At 31.2% G+C, this 16,675-nt stretch overlaps 1 protein-coding gene across 1 annotated transcript in view; it reads right to left on the reverse strand.

The window, feature by feature from the left end:
• Positions 1–923: 923 nt before the first annotated feature.
• Positions 924–16,675, reverse strand: part of LOC134695075 (serine/threonine-protein phosphatase 6 regulatory ankyrin repeat subunit B-like) — a 40,217-nt gene continuing 24,465 nt past the window's right edge. Inside the window, exons 11-24 of the mRNA XM_063556267.1 lie at positions 12,260–12,354; positions 11,305–11,425; positions 10,877–10,947; positions 10,128–10,233; positions 8,763–8,837; positions 8,137–8,359; positions 7,334–7,539; positions 6,701–6,843; positions 6,281–6,348; positions 5,952–6,003; positions 4,240–4,319; positions 3,662–3,876; positions 2,799–2,917; positions 924–1,225 (exon numbers count right to left, since the gene is read on the reverse strand). Coding sequence (XP_063412337.1) covers positions 1,054–1,225; positions 2,799–2,917; positions 3,662–3,876; positions 4,240–4,319; positions 5,952–6,003; positions 6,281–6,348; positions 6,701–6,843; positions 7,334–7,539; positions 8,137–8,359; positions 8,763–8,837; positions 10,128–10,233; positions 10,877–10,947; positions 11,305–11,425; positions 12,260–12,354 — 1,746 coding nt within the window. The 3' untranslated portion in view covers positions 924–1,053. The remainder of the gene's footprint in view (positions 1,226–2,798; positions 2,918–3,661; positions 3,877–4,239; positions 4,320–5,951; positions 6,004–6,280; positions 6,349–6,700; positions 6,844–7,333; positions 7,540–8,136; positions 8,360–8,762; positions 8,838–10,127; positions 10,234–10,876; positions 10,948–11,304; positions 11,426–12,259; positions 12,355–16,675) is intronic.

Here is a 16,675-nt window from a genome sequence, read left to right on the forward strand (position 1 = left end):
AATGTAAAAGTGCAACAAACATCATCTACACACTTTAGATATAGCATCGTACATATCCCCATTTATATTAAGGACAAAACAAGCAATGATGATTTTTTTTTTATTCAGGAAAACATTTATTGTTATAAAATATTACTATTGTCTTCTAGTGGGCGATTTTTTTTCTTCCCCGGGTGCTTTTATTTTTCCCTGGGCGTTTTTTCTTTTCCCAGGAGCTCTCCGCATTTTGGGGCGCTTTTTAGTAGGACTGAAAAAATATATTACATCAATCAAATCTGATGAACTTTAATTTTAGTGAAGGACTATAATACTGGTTCAGGTTAGGGTAAAGTGCTCACAAATATGTTTAACCCGCCATGATTTATGTGCCTGTCCTAAGTCAGGAACCCGTGGTTCAGTTGGTGTCATTAGTTGTGTCCGTCATATTATAATTTTATGTTATAAATTAGGCCTATAATTTTCAATTGAATTGTTTCATATCTTTTATGTCAGGGCCTTTTATATCCGACAATGCGGTTTAAGTTTTTCTCAATGTTGAAGGTTGCTAAACATAAACATAATACAGTCATTCCTTATAATTTAAAAATTCTAAATTCCATTTTAAGCTGGAGTCAATCATGAAAAAATGTTGATGAAGTCACAGTTACATGACAAAATTATGTATATGAACTGATAGACAAAATACTGCCTGCCAATCAGAGAACGTATTACATCCAAAATAAAATTATTTAAAAATATACCAGAGAAACTATTCTACCTTCATATTTTTCAACGGTGGTCTTATAATTGATAATACTTCAAGACTAGAAATTCAGTTATTAAATTTATTATTTTATCTATGATGCATTAATCAAAATAATATTGTATTCATTTATGTAAGACATGTTTATGTGCAATAATTAATAACAAATGCAATAAAAACATAAAAAAACCTTCTTTATTAATATAAATAAATTGCATAACTAAGCAATTGAACCAATTGTTCAATAACTGATATCCTACAAAACAATCTTAAAAAGAAAATATGTAATAAATGTACTCAAGTTCAGATTATTATGAAATTAGTTCCTGATGTTGAATTTTATGTAAATTAAGCTTCATGGCTTCAAATCGGGAATGTACTTTCTCTAAATTGATGGTAGACTGAGCTTCTGACTGCAATGGCTGTGAATATATTGAAGCATTTGTAACAGAAGAGGAACGAGACTTTGAGGATGGCTTAGATCTGAAAACATAAAAACATAAGACACATTAAGTAAAAAAAAAGATCTTACATGCAATGTCATGTAAAAAATGTAATGTCATGTAAAAAGAGTCTGAGGCACAAGATATCAAGGTGATATTCAAACTGATAATTGAAATTGATTTGATAACGCCATGGGAAAAAACAAAAAAAAACAAGAATGTGTCCATTGTACATGGATGCATAACTCGCACTGTCATTTTCTATGTCCAGTGGATGGTGAAAAATGTATTGGACTTTAACTTTATTTAAAAACTACTTTGACCATAAACTGTATCCTGAAGCGGGGTAGACGAAAGGAAGAACAAACAAATGAAAAACATTATGCCCCTAGGTGGGTATAAAAATAACAAAAAAAAGAACGGATTGCAAAACACTACATAGAAACCTGATGAGCAATAAGAACTCATAAAGTATACCCCATCTTTCAAAATCAATACAACTTGATAATGCTAAGAGCCAGACCAACTATATGAACCAACTATGAAAACCTGTCATTAAAGCCAGAATACAAAATTAAATCTTCTAACCTCAGTGGCAATGTGTACAAATATTTAGTAATGTCAAAAAGAAGGGTGACTGACTGGCAGATAAAGAAATCAATGACACAGGTTATATGTTCTTCTCGTATATTTCATAATGGTATAATACTAAACCCCTAACAGAAGGGATTGGACCTGATATTCATATGATGAAGACATAATCTTTCAATCAGTTTAGATAAGGTCTGGGGCTATCATGTCAGTAATTGCTAGTAGTCAGCCAGCTGAAGGACGCCTCTGGAAGCGGGAATTTCTCGCTACATTGAAGACCCATTGGTGGCCTTCAGCAGTTTTCTGCTCTATGGTCGGGTTGTTGTTGCTTTGACACATTCCCCATTTCTATTCTCAATGTTATAAATGAACCTACCAAATTCCATGATGACACAAAAGCAATAATTACAATGTGTCACAATTGTTTGAACTATTTAAATATACAACAATCTTTTCCTTATTATTTCCTCCAAACAAGAGCATAGAATGTCCACTCTGACTTCTGTATTAGCAAAAAATATTCCACTGTTGGCATACTTTATGGAAAATTGTCATACTAGAAAATAATACTACACGTACCTCTTTACTGGGATCAAGTAATGTAAATTCAGAAATAAATGCGAGGTTTTTATTATTGCGAAAAATGCAACTGAGTTTTAAACGCAATAATTTAAACTCGCATTTTGAAATATTTTATATGAATTTAACAGGATTTTTTTCAAAATCGTAAAAATTAAAATCGCATTTAAGCCTAAAATGACATAATCGCAATAATAAATGCACGCAATAATTTCTGAATTTACAGTAGTTTCAGAGCAAGAAATATATTTCTGGATATTTCTGATACAGTATTTTGATCATGATGAAATATCTGTCAAAAGTTTCATAAAATTATTTTGAATCAATGTTTGAATCTTTATTTCATTTTAATGGCATAGACAGAATGTAGAAAATGAATTTCTTGCTTGATTTTCCTTCGAGGTATGACATACACTTCATTGTATAATATTATTCTATCTTACCTGACAGGATGCCCCTTTCGGCCCCTCTGAACTATTTTAATAATGTTTTTGTTATTGGTCATTTCTTCTGCCAGTTTTCCATCCAAGGTCGGAATATTTAAATCAGTCTCTGAACAATTCTGGAACAAAGAATAATAAACGAATCTACAAATAATAATCACAAAAAGTTTGGTTATTTAATTTTTTTTGGGTCTAATTTTTAGGTTTTAACTATCTATCATGTGCATATTATAAGTGCTGACTACTGGGCTGGTTAGAAAACTATTTTTAGTAGCAACATATCACTCATATATACTTAAAACATACACTGACTTTTGGTTTTATCAGGTTCACAATGTATAACTTTTGATTAGATTGGACTTAAGAACATGAATGGTTTAGACAGGTTTTTAGTTTAAGCAAGAACCAGTTTAATATATTTATGTGCGTATGATTTTTTAAGTATGTAATTGTAGATGTTTGATTGCTGTCTTTTACCGGTATTGTTGATCAAATTGAGATTGTGTGATGTTGATAGAGGATTTGTTTTCGTGGATGCATGGTTTTGGTATTCAAAACATGAACTGTTAATGATGTTTGATAAAATATTGTGATCTAAGGATCTAGTAATCAAAATTGAGATGGTCATTGCGCCTAACAGTACCTAAATATGTATTTAGTTTACTATTATGCCTTTATTGTATAAAGGTAAATGTGCTCAGATATGTATGCTTCATACCACATCTTCTTTTTATATTCACACAAATCTAGAGAGATTTAGCACATAAATACTTTATGTTCGTTTGAACACAGTGAATTTAGAACATAATACAGGTTTCACTATATCATGTTGTCAACGTATCAAATACAAACAGTATACTTACAACAAGAATGTCTGTACATTTCCTCCTTTCTAACTGGCAGGCTGAATGTAAAGGGGTAAACCCTGAGATGTTTTGAAGGTTGACAGTCATATCATTGGGATCTATTTTTAGTAACAACTCCATTATTCTGAAGTTATCTCCCTTGAGTAAACAGTTATGTATTGCAGTGGAACCATCCATGGAATTAACAGCACATATATGATTGATAAATCCATCTGTTATTAAACAAAAATAATATACATGTACTGTAAATTCAGATATTATTGTATGCATTTATTATTGCGATGTTTGAAGAACAAAAATGCGAGTTTGATTATTGTGATTTTAGGAAAAACTATATATCATGTACAGATATATGTATTAGATATCAGAATGCAATTTCCTATTATTACAATAATAAAAATTGTCTAGTAATTTTTTTATTTTACCAACATAGACGTTTACATTCATAGCTTTACCAAACTCTAAAACCTAAAAAAATGTGAAAAAATCATCCAAACATTGACCATGTGACTGGTTTCTGCATCAGCCAGTTACATATAAATGGCAATTGTATTTTAAAACTATATGTAACATACCATGATATATAGATAGTCCTAATGGGCGACTAATATCTTGTAGTAAAGACTCAACTTTTCTGCTTTCTACCACTTCAGATCTACAATTTTAAGTCAGAAAAGATTTGATATGTATAACCATAGCAACCATTCAAAACGAGGAATGCAAATGCAGATCAACCTATGGTAGCAATACACAATTAGGAGTTTAGTTTCGCATAATGGCCCCTGTGGATTTTTCAAATAGGAAAGTTATTGTGTAATAAAATTCATTTTAAGACAGATGAGTGATAATTTAGCCTTCAAAGATGGTTTATTAGAGCATCAAGATTATTTTTTACATGTTTTATGGGCTGTTTTCTATTTGACAGTCCGTATTTTCATAGCTAGACCCGCCATCGGTCCAGAAATTAATGTACTGTTTACAAACACTCTTTTTCTACACGAAGTATTTGACGCAATTTTACAAAAAAATGAGACGAAAGACATATGATTTTCATTGGATTTGCTGAATGATATATGTACACAGCTTCAGAAAAGGTATTACTTCAAGCGATTGAAATTCTACTTTTAGCATAATTTTGGGGAAATATGTGACATCTTTCCCCCCCTTTTTGCAATATTTTATAACAAATAAATGCAGATTGTTGCCATGGATACACCAAAAAAAAATTATATTTTACCATTTTATATACTGGAAATAAAATCTATGGAAGATTCTGATTATATACATATGCCTATATATGACACAAACAGTAAGCTTGATATTGCAAGAAAGCAATGAAAAGGGAATGGTAAAATTCATAAGGGCAAATTTTAGTATTTTTTCCTAACTGTTTATTGCTACCTATACTGAAGTAAAATAGACAATAGTTGAATTTCATACGAATTATTTTCTGAAGCATCTGTTGGAAGATAAAATTGAATAAGAGTACTTATTACATTGGTTGCAATCAATTACATTGATTTCCCAGTTAAATAAAAAAAACGATAATTTCACATGTGAAATAAACATGGTTATTTCACTCTCTGACGTCATACAACAATAGGCGTTGTCAAGACGTCGATAACGGCGGATGAAAAACAAATTGTAAATGTGTAGAAAAGATATAGTTCCTTACATGTTTTACATTAATTTCTTTATAAAAACCCATTTGCCAATGAAATAAAAAGAATAACTAATTGAAGATTTCAAATATCTAAAAATATTCAACTCGTGACCGGACAACACTGATAATTAACTCATGCTACGCACATTCATGAATTAATGTGTTGTTTGACCACTCGTTGAATATTTTTCTCTATTTGAATTCTTCGATTAGTTATTCTATAAATATTTTTTTTTAAAGTAAACTATAAAAGTTAAATGATTTGTTATAGATGTTTAATACCAGTTTCAGCAACACATAGCTATATCATAACAGCCAGCTTTAGTGTTGGTTTTCCAAAACAATTTCCACAAATGCATATATGATATGAAAAATAATTGTCAATATTGAAAGATTTTCAATTCATATAACTGACAAAAAAGTGAATACAAAATAAGAAGATATGGTATGTTTGCCAATGAGACAACTCTCCACAAGAGAAAACAAATTACCAAATGACACAGAAATTACATATTGGTCACTGTACAGCCGTCAGCAGTGAACAAACCCCATCGTCAACTAAATCTACTTTACAGTAAAGAGACAAATCTATATGCAATCTCAGTGGAAGAGAAAATTTCTTACCTCATTACTGGAGAGTTTCTCACAACTGGATAATAAGTACATTGAGGTTCACCTACACAAATAAAACAAAGTACTCTATGTTATGAAACTTTAAAGTTACCAATAATATATGCTTCAAACAATATCTAAATTCTTTTTTTATTATGTTCATTAATTCACCATACCATCATTTTCTTACATAAGATAATTTTCTACCTACAAAATTGAAAAAGAAAAATAATCTGATTCATTGATAGCAAAATATGAGACTTTATGTTGATGCAGTTTTTATTTTTTATTTTAAACATGAAATTGAATGAAAAGGTCTGTTTTATAGTTTTATTACCTACCTTCCTGACTACCAGTTCTTACAGAGTCAGTATCCAGAACTCCAGAATCATTATCTGAGTTGTCCTCTCTGAAAAGATAAATCCGTTTTTTCTGATATGTATTTGGTTTTCCCCTATTTTCACTTTACTAATTAAATACAAGTTATCATCAGTGCAAAGTGATTTCAAGTTAAATTAATTCTTGAAAATAACATACGACTTATTTAAAAAAGAAGTGTGAGTTTCTCTTTAACTAGAATATTCAATAAGTATATTATTTTACAATCTTAACAGGTACCGAGGTTTCAAATCCTAAATCAAATTTACCATAGAATTTCTTTTTCATTTGATACAATGCTGTATCTTATTATCCATTTTTTTTTTATCTACAATGATTGTTTATTTCTTTTACAAAGATAATGAAAAGTACAAAAATATTACAAGAGGCTATCATCTTCCGCAAAGGATTGTGGGTAAACAGCAGACTGTAACAGGAACAGAACTACATCAACATTGCCAACTTTACATGCTACCATTAGTGGAGTGTTACCATGGTGATCTCTAAGGTTATGATCAAACCCTGGCTGTAAATAAAAATTACAACAACATCAGCTTTATTTTATCCATATATATCATAAGGCATGTAAAATCGTAGTAATATAGCCATCAAGTTTAATCCTAATAAAATAAATTTACAAATGTAAGAATAATAACTTTTTTTCTGCTATATTTTAGTTATAAAAACAATGTACATGTGATCCTTGTTATTTGTTTACAAGTCCGATTTCAAAATCAGAACATGATTCATTTCCCTAACTTAATACCAACCAATTCAAAACTTCCTAGACTACCATTACACATACATGTACATCATGTAAATCACTTTTTACAAATTGTGACTTGGATGGAGAAATGTCTCATTTGCACTTATACCCCATCTTCTTATATCTATATATCCAAGCTGTATGATGAATAAAGCCTTAGTTAAATCATTGTCAGTTGTATTTAAAAAAAAATCACCAATAATTTAAAAGTAAACTGGCCATAAAATAAGTTGTTCTTATCGATACTCACCACCCAAGCCTTTTTCAGTTTTTCAATATTTTGTTTTGAATCTTTTTCTATCAAATTCATGACCAGATCTGTATGTCTCTGTCTGTGTGATAGTATTTCACTCCAAACACCTTCATATTCAGGCACAGAAAATAGGTTACCATTGGCATCCAGAAGGGCTGTTGTTGATCCATGGTTCAATAAACATTTGACAGGTTTCAGAAAACCTAGAGAGAGGGACACAAATTATATATAAACAAGAATGTGTTTATAGTACATACATGCTCCCCTCGCACTATCATTTTCTATGTTCTGTGGACTGTGAAATTGGGGGTAAAAACTCTAATATGGCATCAAAATTAGAAAGATCCATATCATAGGAAACATATGTACTTAGTTTCAATTTGATTAGACTTCAACTTCATCAAAAACTTTAACCAAAAACTTTAACCTGAAGTGGGACAATTGGATGAATGGACAAACCGACCCACAGACAAGAAAACACAATTCCCCTCTACTACAGTGGCTGAGGCATAAAAATTATGTTTTTTGTGTATTTGCGATCAAACTTAAACATTTTCAGAGAATCATTTCCTCCTGGTCAAGGTATCAAAACTTTAGTACGTTCTATTGTCAAATTGAAAAAACACGACAGCTATTGTTCTCTGTGTTGATTATTCACTGGGTCCTCAACATTTCTTGCGAGAAAAATCCATCCCTTATTGATTTTTTGGGCCAACAGTAGATGATTTTGTGGAAATGTATAATTTGGTTTTGCAACAAGCGTCATAACTACAAAAATCATTGATGGCCTATTCATTTACCTTTGTCTGCTGATAACTGTAGAGCTGTCCTATCAGATCCATTCAAAGCATTGACACTGAGCCTCTTTTTGGAACTCCCTGAGAATCTTCCCACATCAACTCCATATTGAGGCTTACAGAAGTTTAACAGGAACTCTAAAACATCTAAACGACCTAGGCTTGCAGCTAAATGCAGAACAGTATTTCCTGTAGCTAGGTGGCGCTTTCTCAGATCAGCTCCTTTCTGAAATTACAAATAAGTATCTGTGCTTGTACTGAATTTTAAAAGAATAAGCAACAGTAGTAATTAAAAGTTGAATACAATGTGGCACTTTGAAGTTTCAGTCTAAATTTTCCATAATACTTTGATGGATTTTTTTAACAATCAAATACGAAATAAAGATGAATTTAGGTCTTTTTTGTACAGTTCTTATAAGGACTCAATTTACAAACAATAACAAGATTTCCATATAGATTTTGTGTCTTCTGGAGAGTTGTCTCATTGGCAATCATACCACATCTCCTTTTTCATATATTATGTAAATTTTAAAAGTTCTGACATACATCATCATGTATTGCCTACAAAGATGCGGTCAAAGTTAACACTTAATGCCCCCTTTGTCTACAGCAGGGGAATAAAAACATACCTCACACAGAAGTGTGACCACATCATAATATCCATTTTCTATTGCTAAGTACAATGGCCAACTACCAAATGCACTCTGAAATGATAAATGTATTAGGAATATATACTAACTAGAGGCTCTAAAGAGCCTGTGTCGCTCACCTTGGTATATGTGAATTAAACAAAGGCAGCAGACAGTTCATGACAAAATTGTGTTTAGGTGATTGTGATGTGTTTGTACATCTTACTTTACTGAACATTCTTGCTGCTTACAATTATCTCTATCTATAATGAACTTGTCCGTGTAGTTTCAGTGGAAAATGTTAGTAAAAATTTACAAATTTTATGAAAATTGTTAAAAATTGATTATAAAGGACAATAACTTCTTAGGGGGTCAATTGACCATTTTGGTCATTTTGTCTTATTTTTTAGTCTTAAATTGCTGTACATTATTGCTGTTTATATTATCTCTATCTATAATAATATTCAAGATAATAACCCAAAACAGCAAAATTTCCTTAAAATTACCAATTTAGGGGCAGCAACCTAACAACAAGTTGTCCGATTCATTTAAAAATTTCAAGGCAGATAGATCTTGACCAGATAAACAATTTTACCTCTTGTCAGATGTGCTCTAAATGCTTTGGTTTTTGATTTATAAGCCAAAAACTGCATTTTCCCCCTATGTTCTATGTTTACCCTTAGCAGTCATCTTGGTTGGTTTCCCCGGTCACAAAACATAAATTTTAAACTAGATACATCAATGATGATTGTGGCCAAGTTTGGTTAAATTTGGCCCAGTAGTTTCAGAGAAGAAGATTTTTGTAAAAGTTAACGACAGACGACGGAAGACGGACGCCAAGTGATGATAAAAGCTCACTTGGCCCTTCGGGCCCGGTGAGCTAAAAATATGAAAAGACATCTTTACCTAGAGTGTGTCAGCACTATTGTCTTTTGATGCAAAATGCCTATATAATTTCAAAAGCAATAAAGGATCTACCTTTCACTTTACAATGTCAAATTGTAGAGCTCATAAAAACATTTTGCTCATTTGGATTTTCCTTTCTTGTTCTTTTAAATTATACTAGCATTTACCACATGTTTATTTTCCCCTCAATTTGTTATTTGTTTATTTGTTGTGTTTTTTTTTCTTTTTGATGTTGCTTGTTTGATTTGCAATTGCTTTTCTAATTTAAAAAAAAATCTCCTAATAATATGTTTTTGCAGATTGACAAAACAGAAATTCCATTTTTCACATAACTCCCTAATTCTATTCAATTTCAGCATGATGTGTCATTAACTACTACATGGAGATGATTAATGACCCTGACTAACCATGAGGGACTCACACTGTCATCTCAGAAGCCATCACTTTAATTTTATTTACCTTTGTATCAACCACATCTCCTTCCTCTAATAAACAGTACAGCTTGTCAGCATTGCCTTCCATAGTAAACTCAAGTAATCCAGGAGAGACAATCTCATCCTGTCTTCTAAAAAATGAAATAGAAAAAAGAAGATAAGGAGAAAACTAGTCCTCTCTTCTATAGGGTATTGATTTTAAAAATACAACATTCACCTTCACCCCCACCCACCCCCTTCCCCCCAAAAAAAAATAACAAAATCTAAAAGTGAAAAACATAGAATGATTATTTTATCCATTGGAAAAAAATGTTTCTTTATATCTTATCTTATTGAATAAAATAATTTGTATTGTATTTGTAACTAAGATACTTTTGTGAAAATTCAATCAGATATCAAAATGTGTAATAGGATGAGAAAAGTCAAGGGAGTCCAGGACTTCTGTATTATCGTTCATACTGTAGGTTCATTTAAATTTGTGGATTTAAAATAAAATTTATCTTTTCGTGGATATTCGACTTTGTGGCTTTGCAAATATCTGCATACAAAGCCATAGAAAACTTGTAATTTGTTGAACATTTGAATATGTGGTTCACCTGTTCCCATAACACCTATGAAAATAAGTATCCAAAGAATTATTATGAACCTTCAGTATATGAAATTTGTACTTCTTGGAACACCTGTGGTTCAAATTTAGGATAAAATTACACAGTAACTGGTTTCCCACAAATAATTTTATAATAATTCACAGTAGTCTGTACTCTTGTGCCTTACCTCTGATGTGCTTGCTTTAATTTTCTTTGTAAAACAGGACTGTTGCATAAATCTAACCCTTTCTTTAGTCCCTACAAAATTAATGTATAACTAAAGTTTTTTCTGTTAAAAAAGATGTAGAACTGATTTTCCCTGAAAAATCTTCTTAGCATGAGATTACAATTTCACTTGACAAAATCTTATAAAAAATTCAGACTCTATCAGGGGATGCCAATTAAAGAGATGTTATGTTAATTGTTGATTTTTTTTACAAGTAAAGGAAATGAATGGCATAATAATATCTACAGCACAGCTACCTCACTGCAAAAATTACAATAAAAATATGTTCCTTTGACAGATGCTTATTGAATTTAAGCAGGACCCCAAAATAGAAAAAAAGTTTAATGCACTTTTGAAAGGGTGACCTAATATTTATTTGAAATTTATACCTTATAAGTCAAAGGAAAAAAGTCTAGAATGACTTCAACAACATCATCATCATTCTGTATCACAGCATGGTGTAAGGGGAGATAACCACTGATGTCAGCAATGCATGGATTAGCTCCCTTCCTAAAAGTAGAACAAAACTCACTCATACACTGACAATTATTGATAATACAAACAAATAAATATTTTTTTGTATTGTTGATTGAAAATACAAACACTAAAACATGTTATCAAAATTTCCAGTGACATTTTCTTGGCAAAATTTTTATGCTCATTTTATTATAAAGCGTTTAGTCTTGTTCTTATCACCAAGTTGGGGGCATGCATTATGCAAGATTAATATCAGCAAGATTTTATAAGGTGCAACTAATAAAATGCAGTATCTGACAAAATGGTATTGATAATAATTAATGAATGGCTGTTATTTATTTTGAATTTATTGAACCATAAAATTAATTTTTGACTCTTCACATTGAATAATCCGCGAAGCGGATTATGTTAAATGTGAAGAGTCAAAAATTAATTTTATGGTTCAATAAATTCAAAATAAATTATTGCCATTCATTATAAATAAATTTCTATCAAAAATAAGGCTCAAAGATATATATTAATATGAATAACAACGTACACAGATGTTTGCGTATGAATACACAACGTTAGAGTGGGCGTGTCTTCATAAAAATTGATAACATTGAAAATAAAGCTAATTGTTTTAACCAATCAGGAGACAGTAAATACACCAAATTTATTTATTGTCCAATCTTTGCAACTTTTCATGGATAAAAAATGATTTTGACCTTACCCCCAAAATTCAAGGCCCTTTAAGAACCTTAGAATCAGTCATGTCTGGAAAATTGGAAAATGTTACCTTTTCCAGACCCTCGCTATTGATGTATAGTAGTTTAATTGAAGGTTTTGTCTATTGTGAGGTGTGCTACTCTTTTTATTAATACTTACAAAAGTAACAGTCTTGCACTATCTTTATTTCCCATACTGGCTGCCATAGATAAAGCTGTCATTCCAATCTCTTTCATACTGTCCTTTTTGGAATTCTAGGAAAAACAAGAAAATACTGTCATTTTGAAATTGATATACTATTTTTTCAATTACAACCAGATGCTCTGCAGGGCGTAGCTTTATACGACCGCAGAGGTTGAACCCTGAACGGTTGGGGCAAGTATGGACACAACATTCAAGCTGAATTCAGCTCTAAATTTGGATTGTGATTAAATAGTTGACACAGCATAGGTTTCTGACACAGAATGGATGTGTTCTAATGAACTTAAAATTTTTGTTTTCTCTTAGAGCAATTCACTATGCTGTTGAATATTAATCCTCTCAAAAAAATGTTTCAAGAAATTTTCTTTTTATTTATGAAATTTCAAATGAGAAAAATTGAACCCATTTTTTTTAATCACATCCCCCTTTCCCTTATTCCAAAACTAATCTCAATTAAAATTTCAAATGGAGTTTGCAACAATAACTACACATTTAAATACATCATAAAATATTAAGATGTAAAAAAAATGCTTGTTATCACTGAATGGTAAAGATTATTTTAATTTATCAGTTGGTAGTAAAAAGGGAACATACATTGTATATTGTATATAACAAAGATTTAAGTTGATTCTGGACAAAGAAAGATAACTCCAATTAAAAAAAAATCTTGCCATTTCACAATATTGTGCAATTAGATATTTCTTGCCATTGTGCAATACTTTGCAATTGAAAAGCACAATACTTAATATAATAATTTTAGATCCTGATTTGGACCAACTTGAAAACTGGGCCCATAATCAAAAATCTAAGTACATGTTTGGATTCAGCATATCAAAGAACCCCAAGATTTCAATTTTTGTTAAAATCAAACTAAGTTTAATTTTGGACCCTTTGGACTTTAATGTAGACCAATTTGAAAACAGGACCAAAAATCAAGAATCTACATACACAGTTAGATTTGGCATATCAAAGAACCCCATTTATTCAATTTTTGATGAAATCAAACAAAGTTTAATTTTGGACCCCGATTTGGACCAACTTGAAAACTGGGCCAATAATCAAGAATCTAAGTACATTTTTAGATTCAGCATATCAAAGAATCCAACCAATTCATTTTTTGTCAAAATCAAACTAAGTTTAATTTTGGACCCTTTGGACCTTAATGTAGACCAATAAGAAAACGGGACCAAAAGTTAAGAATCTACATACACAGTTAGCATTCGGCATATCAAAGAACCCCGATTATTCAATTTTGATGAAATCAAACAAAGTTTAATTTTGGACCCTTTGGGCCCCTTATTCCTAAACTGTTGGGACCAAAACTCCCAAAATCAATACCAACCTTCCTTTTATGGTCATAAACCTTGTGTTTAAATTTCATTGATTTCTATTTACTTCAACTAAAGTAATTGTGCGAAAACCAAGAATAATGCTTATTTGGCCCCTTTTTTGGCCCCTAATTCCTAAACTGTTGAAACCAAAACTCCCAAAATCAATCCCAACCTTTCTTTTGTGGTCATAAACATTGTGTCAAAATTTCATAGATTTCTATTAACATAAACTAAAGTTATAGTGCGAAAACCAAGAAAATGCTTATTTGAGCCCTTTTTGGCCCCTAATTCCTAAAATATTGGGACCAAAACTCCCAAAATCATTACCAACCTTCCTTTTGTGGTCATAAACCTTGTGTTAAAATTTCATAGATTTCTATTCACTTTTACTAAAGTTAGAGTGCGAAAACTAAAAGTATTCGGATGACGACGACGACAACGACGCAGACGACGATGACGCAGACGACGACGCCAACGTGATAGCAATATACGACGAAATTTTTTTCAAATTTTGCGGTCGTATCAAAAGACACTATGTACAGATCTGAGAGTACTTGCAGTTACTGACAGCTAGTTCAAAGCCCAGACCAGCCTCCTTATTCACACTCGTAAATGACAAACTTTTGTAACTTTGCGTATGTTTTTTTGTTAATAATCCTGTGTATTTATTTGTGCTTGTTTTATATCATAAAATATAATCATAATTACATTTTTTTGTTATTAAATGATTACAGTGAAGATTTCAAAAACATTGTATGCTACTATACACACATGTTTGTAAATCAATTGATAACAACAATAGAAAAGTCATATGGTTCAAGATAATCTGGAGTCATTATTGTTTCTTTGATCTTTAATTGGTTTTTACTTGTCACCTGTTCAATATTTTTAGGTTTTTTATTTATCAGATAACAGAGTTGGAAACCTGTCATGTCACCATGTAAGGTCAAGTTTAAATGCATAGATGAACAGTAATTTTTCAGTTAAAAGGTTGGATTTAGATTTGCATGTATTTATTTTTGTGATAATAAACCAACTGTAAAATTCGTGAAAATAAATACACCGTTAAAATAAGTACAATTACAGTATATAAACAAGAGTGCACACGCTGAAATGTCTCACCTTCTTTTCTAATAATTGATTTTATGTAAACAGTCCTTAATATAAAGCTTTATTACACTGTCACATAAACTTAACATTAAACAAAAAAACTAAACATTGACTTATGAACCATGAAAATGAATTAAGGGCAGATGAACAATGCCAGGCAGACATGTACAGCTATAATTCTTCATACAACAAATATAAATGACCTATTGCTTATAGTTTAAGAAAAAGAGACCAAAGCACAAAATTTTTACACTGAGCAATGAACCGTGAAAATGAGGTCAAGGTCAAATAAAACCTGCGTGACTGACATACAGATCATAAAATATATCATACACTTATTATTGACCTATTGCATAAAGCATGTAAATTAGTATTAGAAAAAAAAGACCAAAACTCAAAAACTTTACTTTGACCACTGAACCATGAAAATGAGGTCAAGGTCAGATGACACCTGTCAGCTAGACATGAACACCTTAAAATCATTCCATACTCCAAATATAGTAGACCTATTGCATACAGTATAGGAAAAACAGACCAAAACACAAAAATTAACCACTGAACCATCAACCTGAGGTCAAGGTCAGATGACACCCGCCAGCTAGACATGTACACCTTACAATCATTCTATACACCAAATATAGTAGACCTATTGCATACAGAATTAAAAAAAACAGACCAAAACACAAAAATTTAACTATAACCACTGAACCATGAAAATAAGGTCAAGGGCAAATAAAACCTGTGCGACTGATATATAGATTATAAAATATTTTCATACACCAAATATAGTTGACTTAGCTTATTGAATATAGTATTAGAAAAAAAAGATCCTCTTAAACTTAACTATAACCACTGAACCAATGAGAAAATGAGGTCAAGGTCAGATGACATCTACCAGTTGGACATGTTCACCTTACACCGAATATACTAGACCTATTGCTTATAGTATCCAAGAGATGGACTTGACCACCAAAACTTAACCTTGTTTAATGATCCATGAAGTGAGGTTGAGGTCAAGTGAAAACTGTCTGACAGGCATGAGGACATTGTAAGGTATGCACATACCAAATATAGGTATCCTATTACTGATTATAAGAGAGAATTTCATATTACAAAAAAAAGGCCAAGGACATTGGACATGTGATTGACGGAAACTTCGTAACATGAGGTATCTATATACAAAGTATGAGGCATCCAGGTCTTCCACCTTCTAAAATATATAGCTTTTAAGAAGTTAGCTAATAGCGCCGCCGGATCACTGTGTCTATGTCAAGCTTTCTATGACATAATTCGCAGGCTGGGCAAAAAGACACGACCAGAACACTGTACTAATAGTCAAATTTAAACCACATTAATATATATACGAGCAGTCAGTATTTAAAACAATCAAAACCTAAACCCAAAATTGAATCTTCTCAATGGTTTCTTTAAACTGATATCATTCAAATGGATAGTATACGAGGTTACTGTAAACATATTGATATTTAACAATCAGATGGAGGATTTAAAATACTGTGGATTAATTTATTTTCGTGGGTACTAATTTTCGTGGTATGAGAATAACTTACATATTCGTGGATATTTAATTTCGTGGTTTTGGCAAAGTGTACAACATTTCCATAGGAAAACTTATAATTCGTTGCACATTTGAATTCGTGGTTCTCCTGTACCCACGAAATCCAAGAAAATTGATATCCAACAAATATTAATGAATCCACAGTAGAAAAAAATAACACTGATGCTTACATTTAGGACAAAAAAAATGTTGATAAAAAAACATGCCAAATCTAACTGTGTATGTAGATTCTTCATTTTTGGTCCCGTTTTCAAATTGGCCTACATTAAGGTCCAAAGAGTCCAAAATTAAACTAAGTTTGATTTTAACAAAAATTAAATTCTTGGGCCTCTTTGATATGCTGAATCTAAACATGTA

The sequence above is a fragment of the Mytilus trossulus genome, chromosome 13, assembly GCF_036588685.1.
Source record: "Mytilus trossulus isolate FHL-02 chromosome 13, PNRI_Mtr1.1.1.hap1, whole genome shotgun sequence".
NCBI classification, from domain to species: domain Eukaryota; kingdom Metazoa; phylum Mollusca; class Bivalvia; order Mytilida; family Mytilidae; genus Mytilus; species Mytilus trossulus.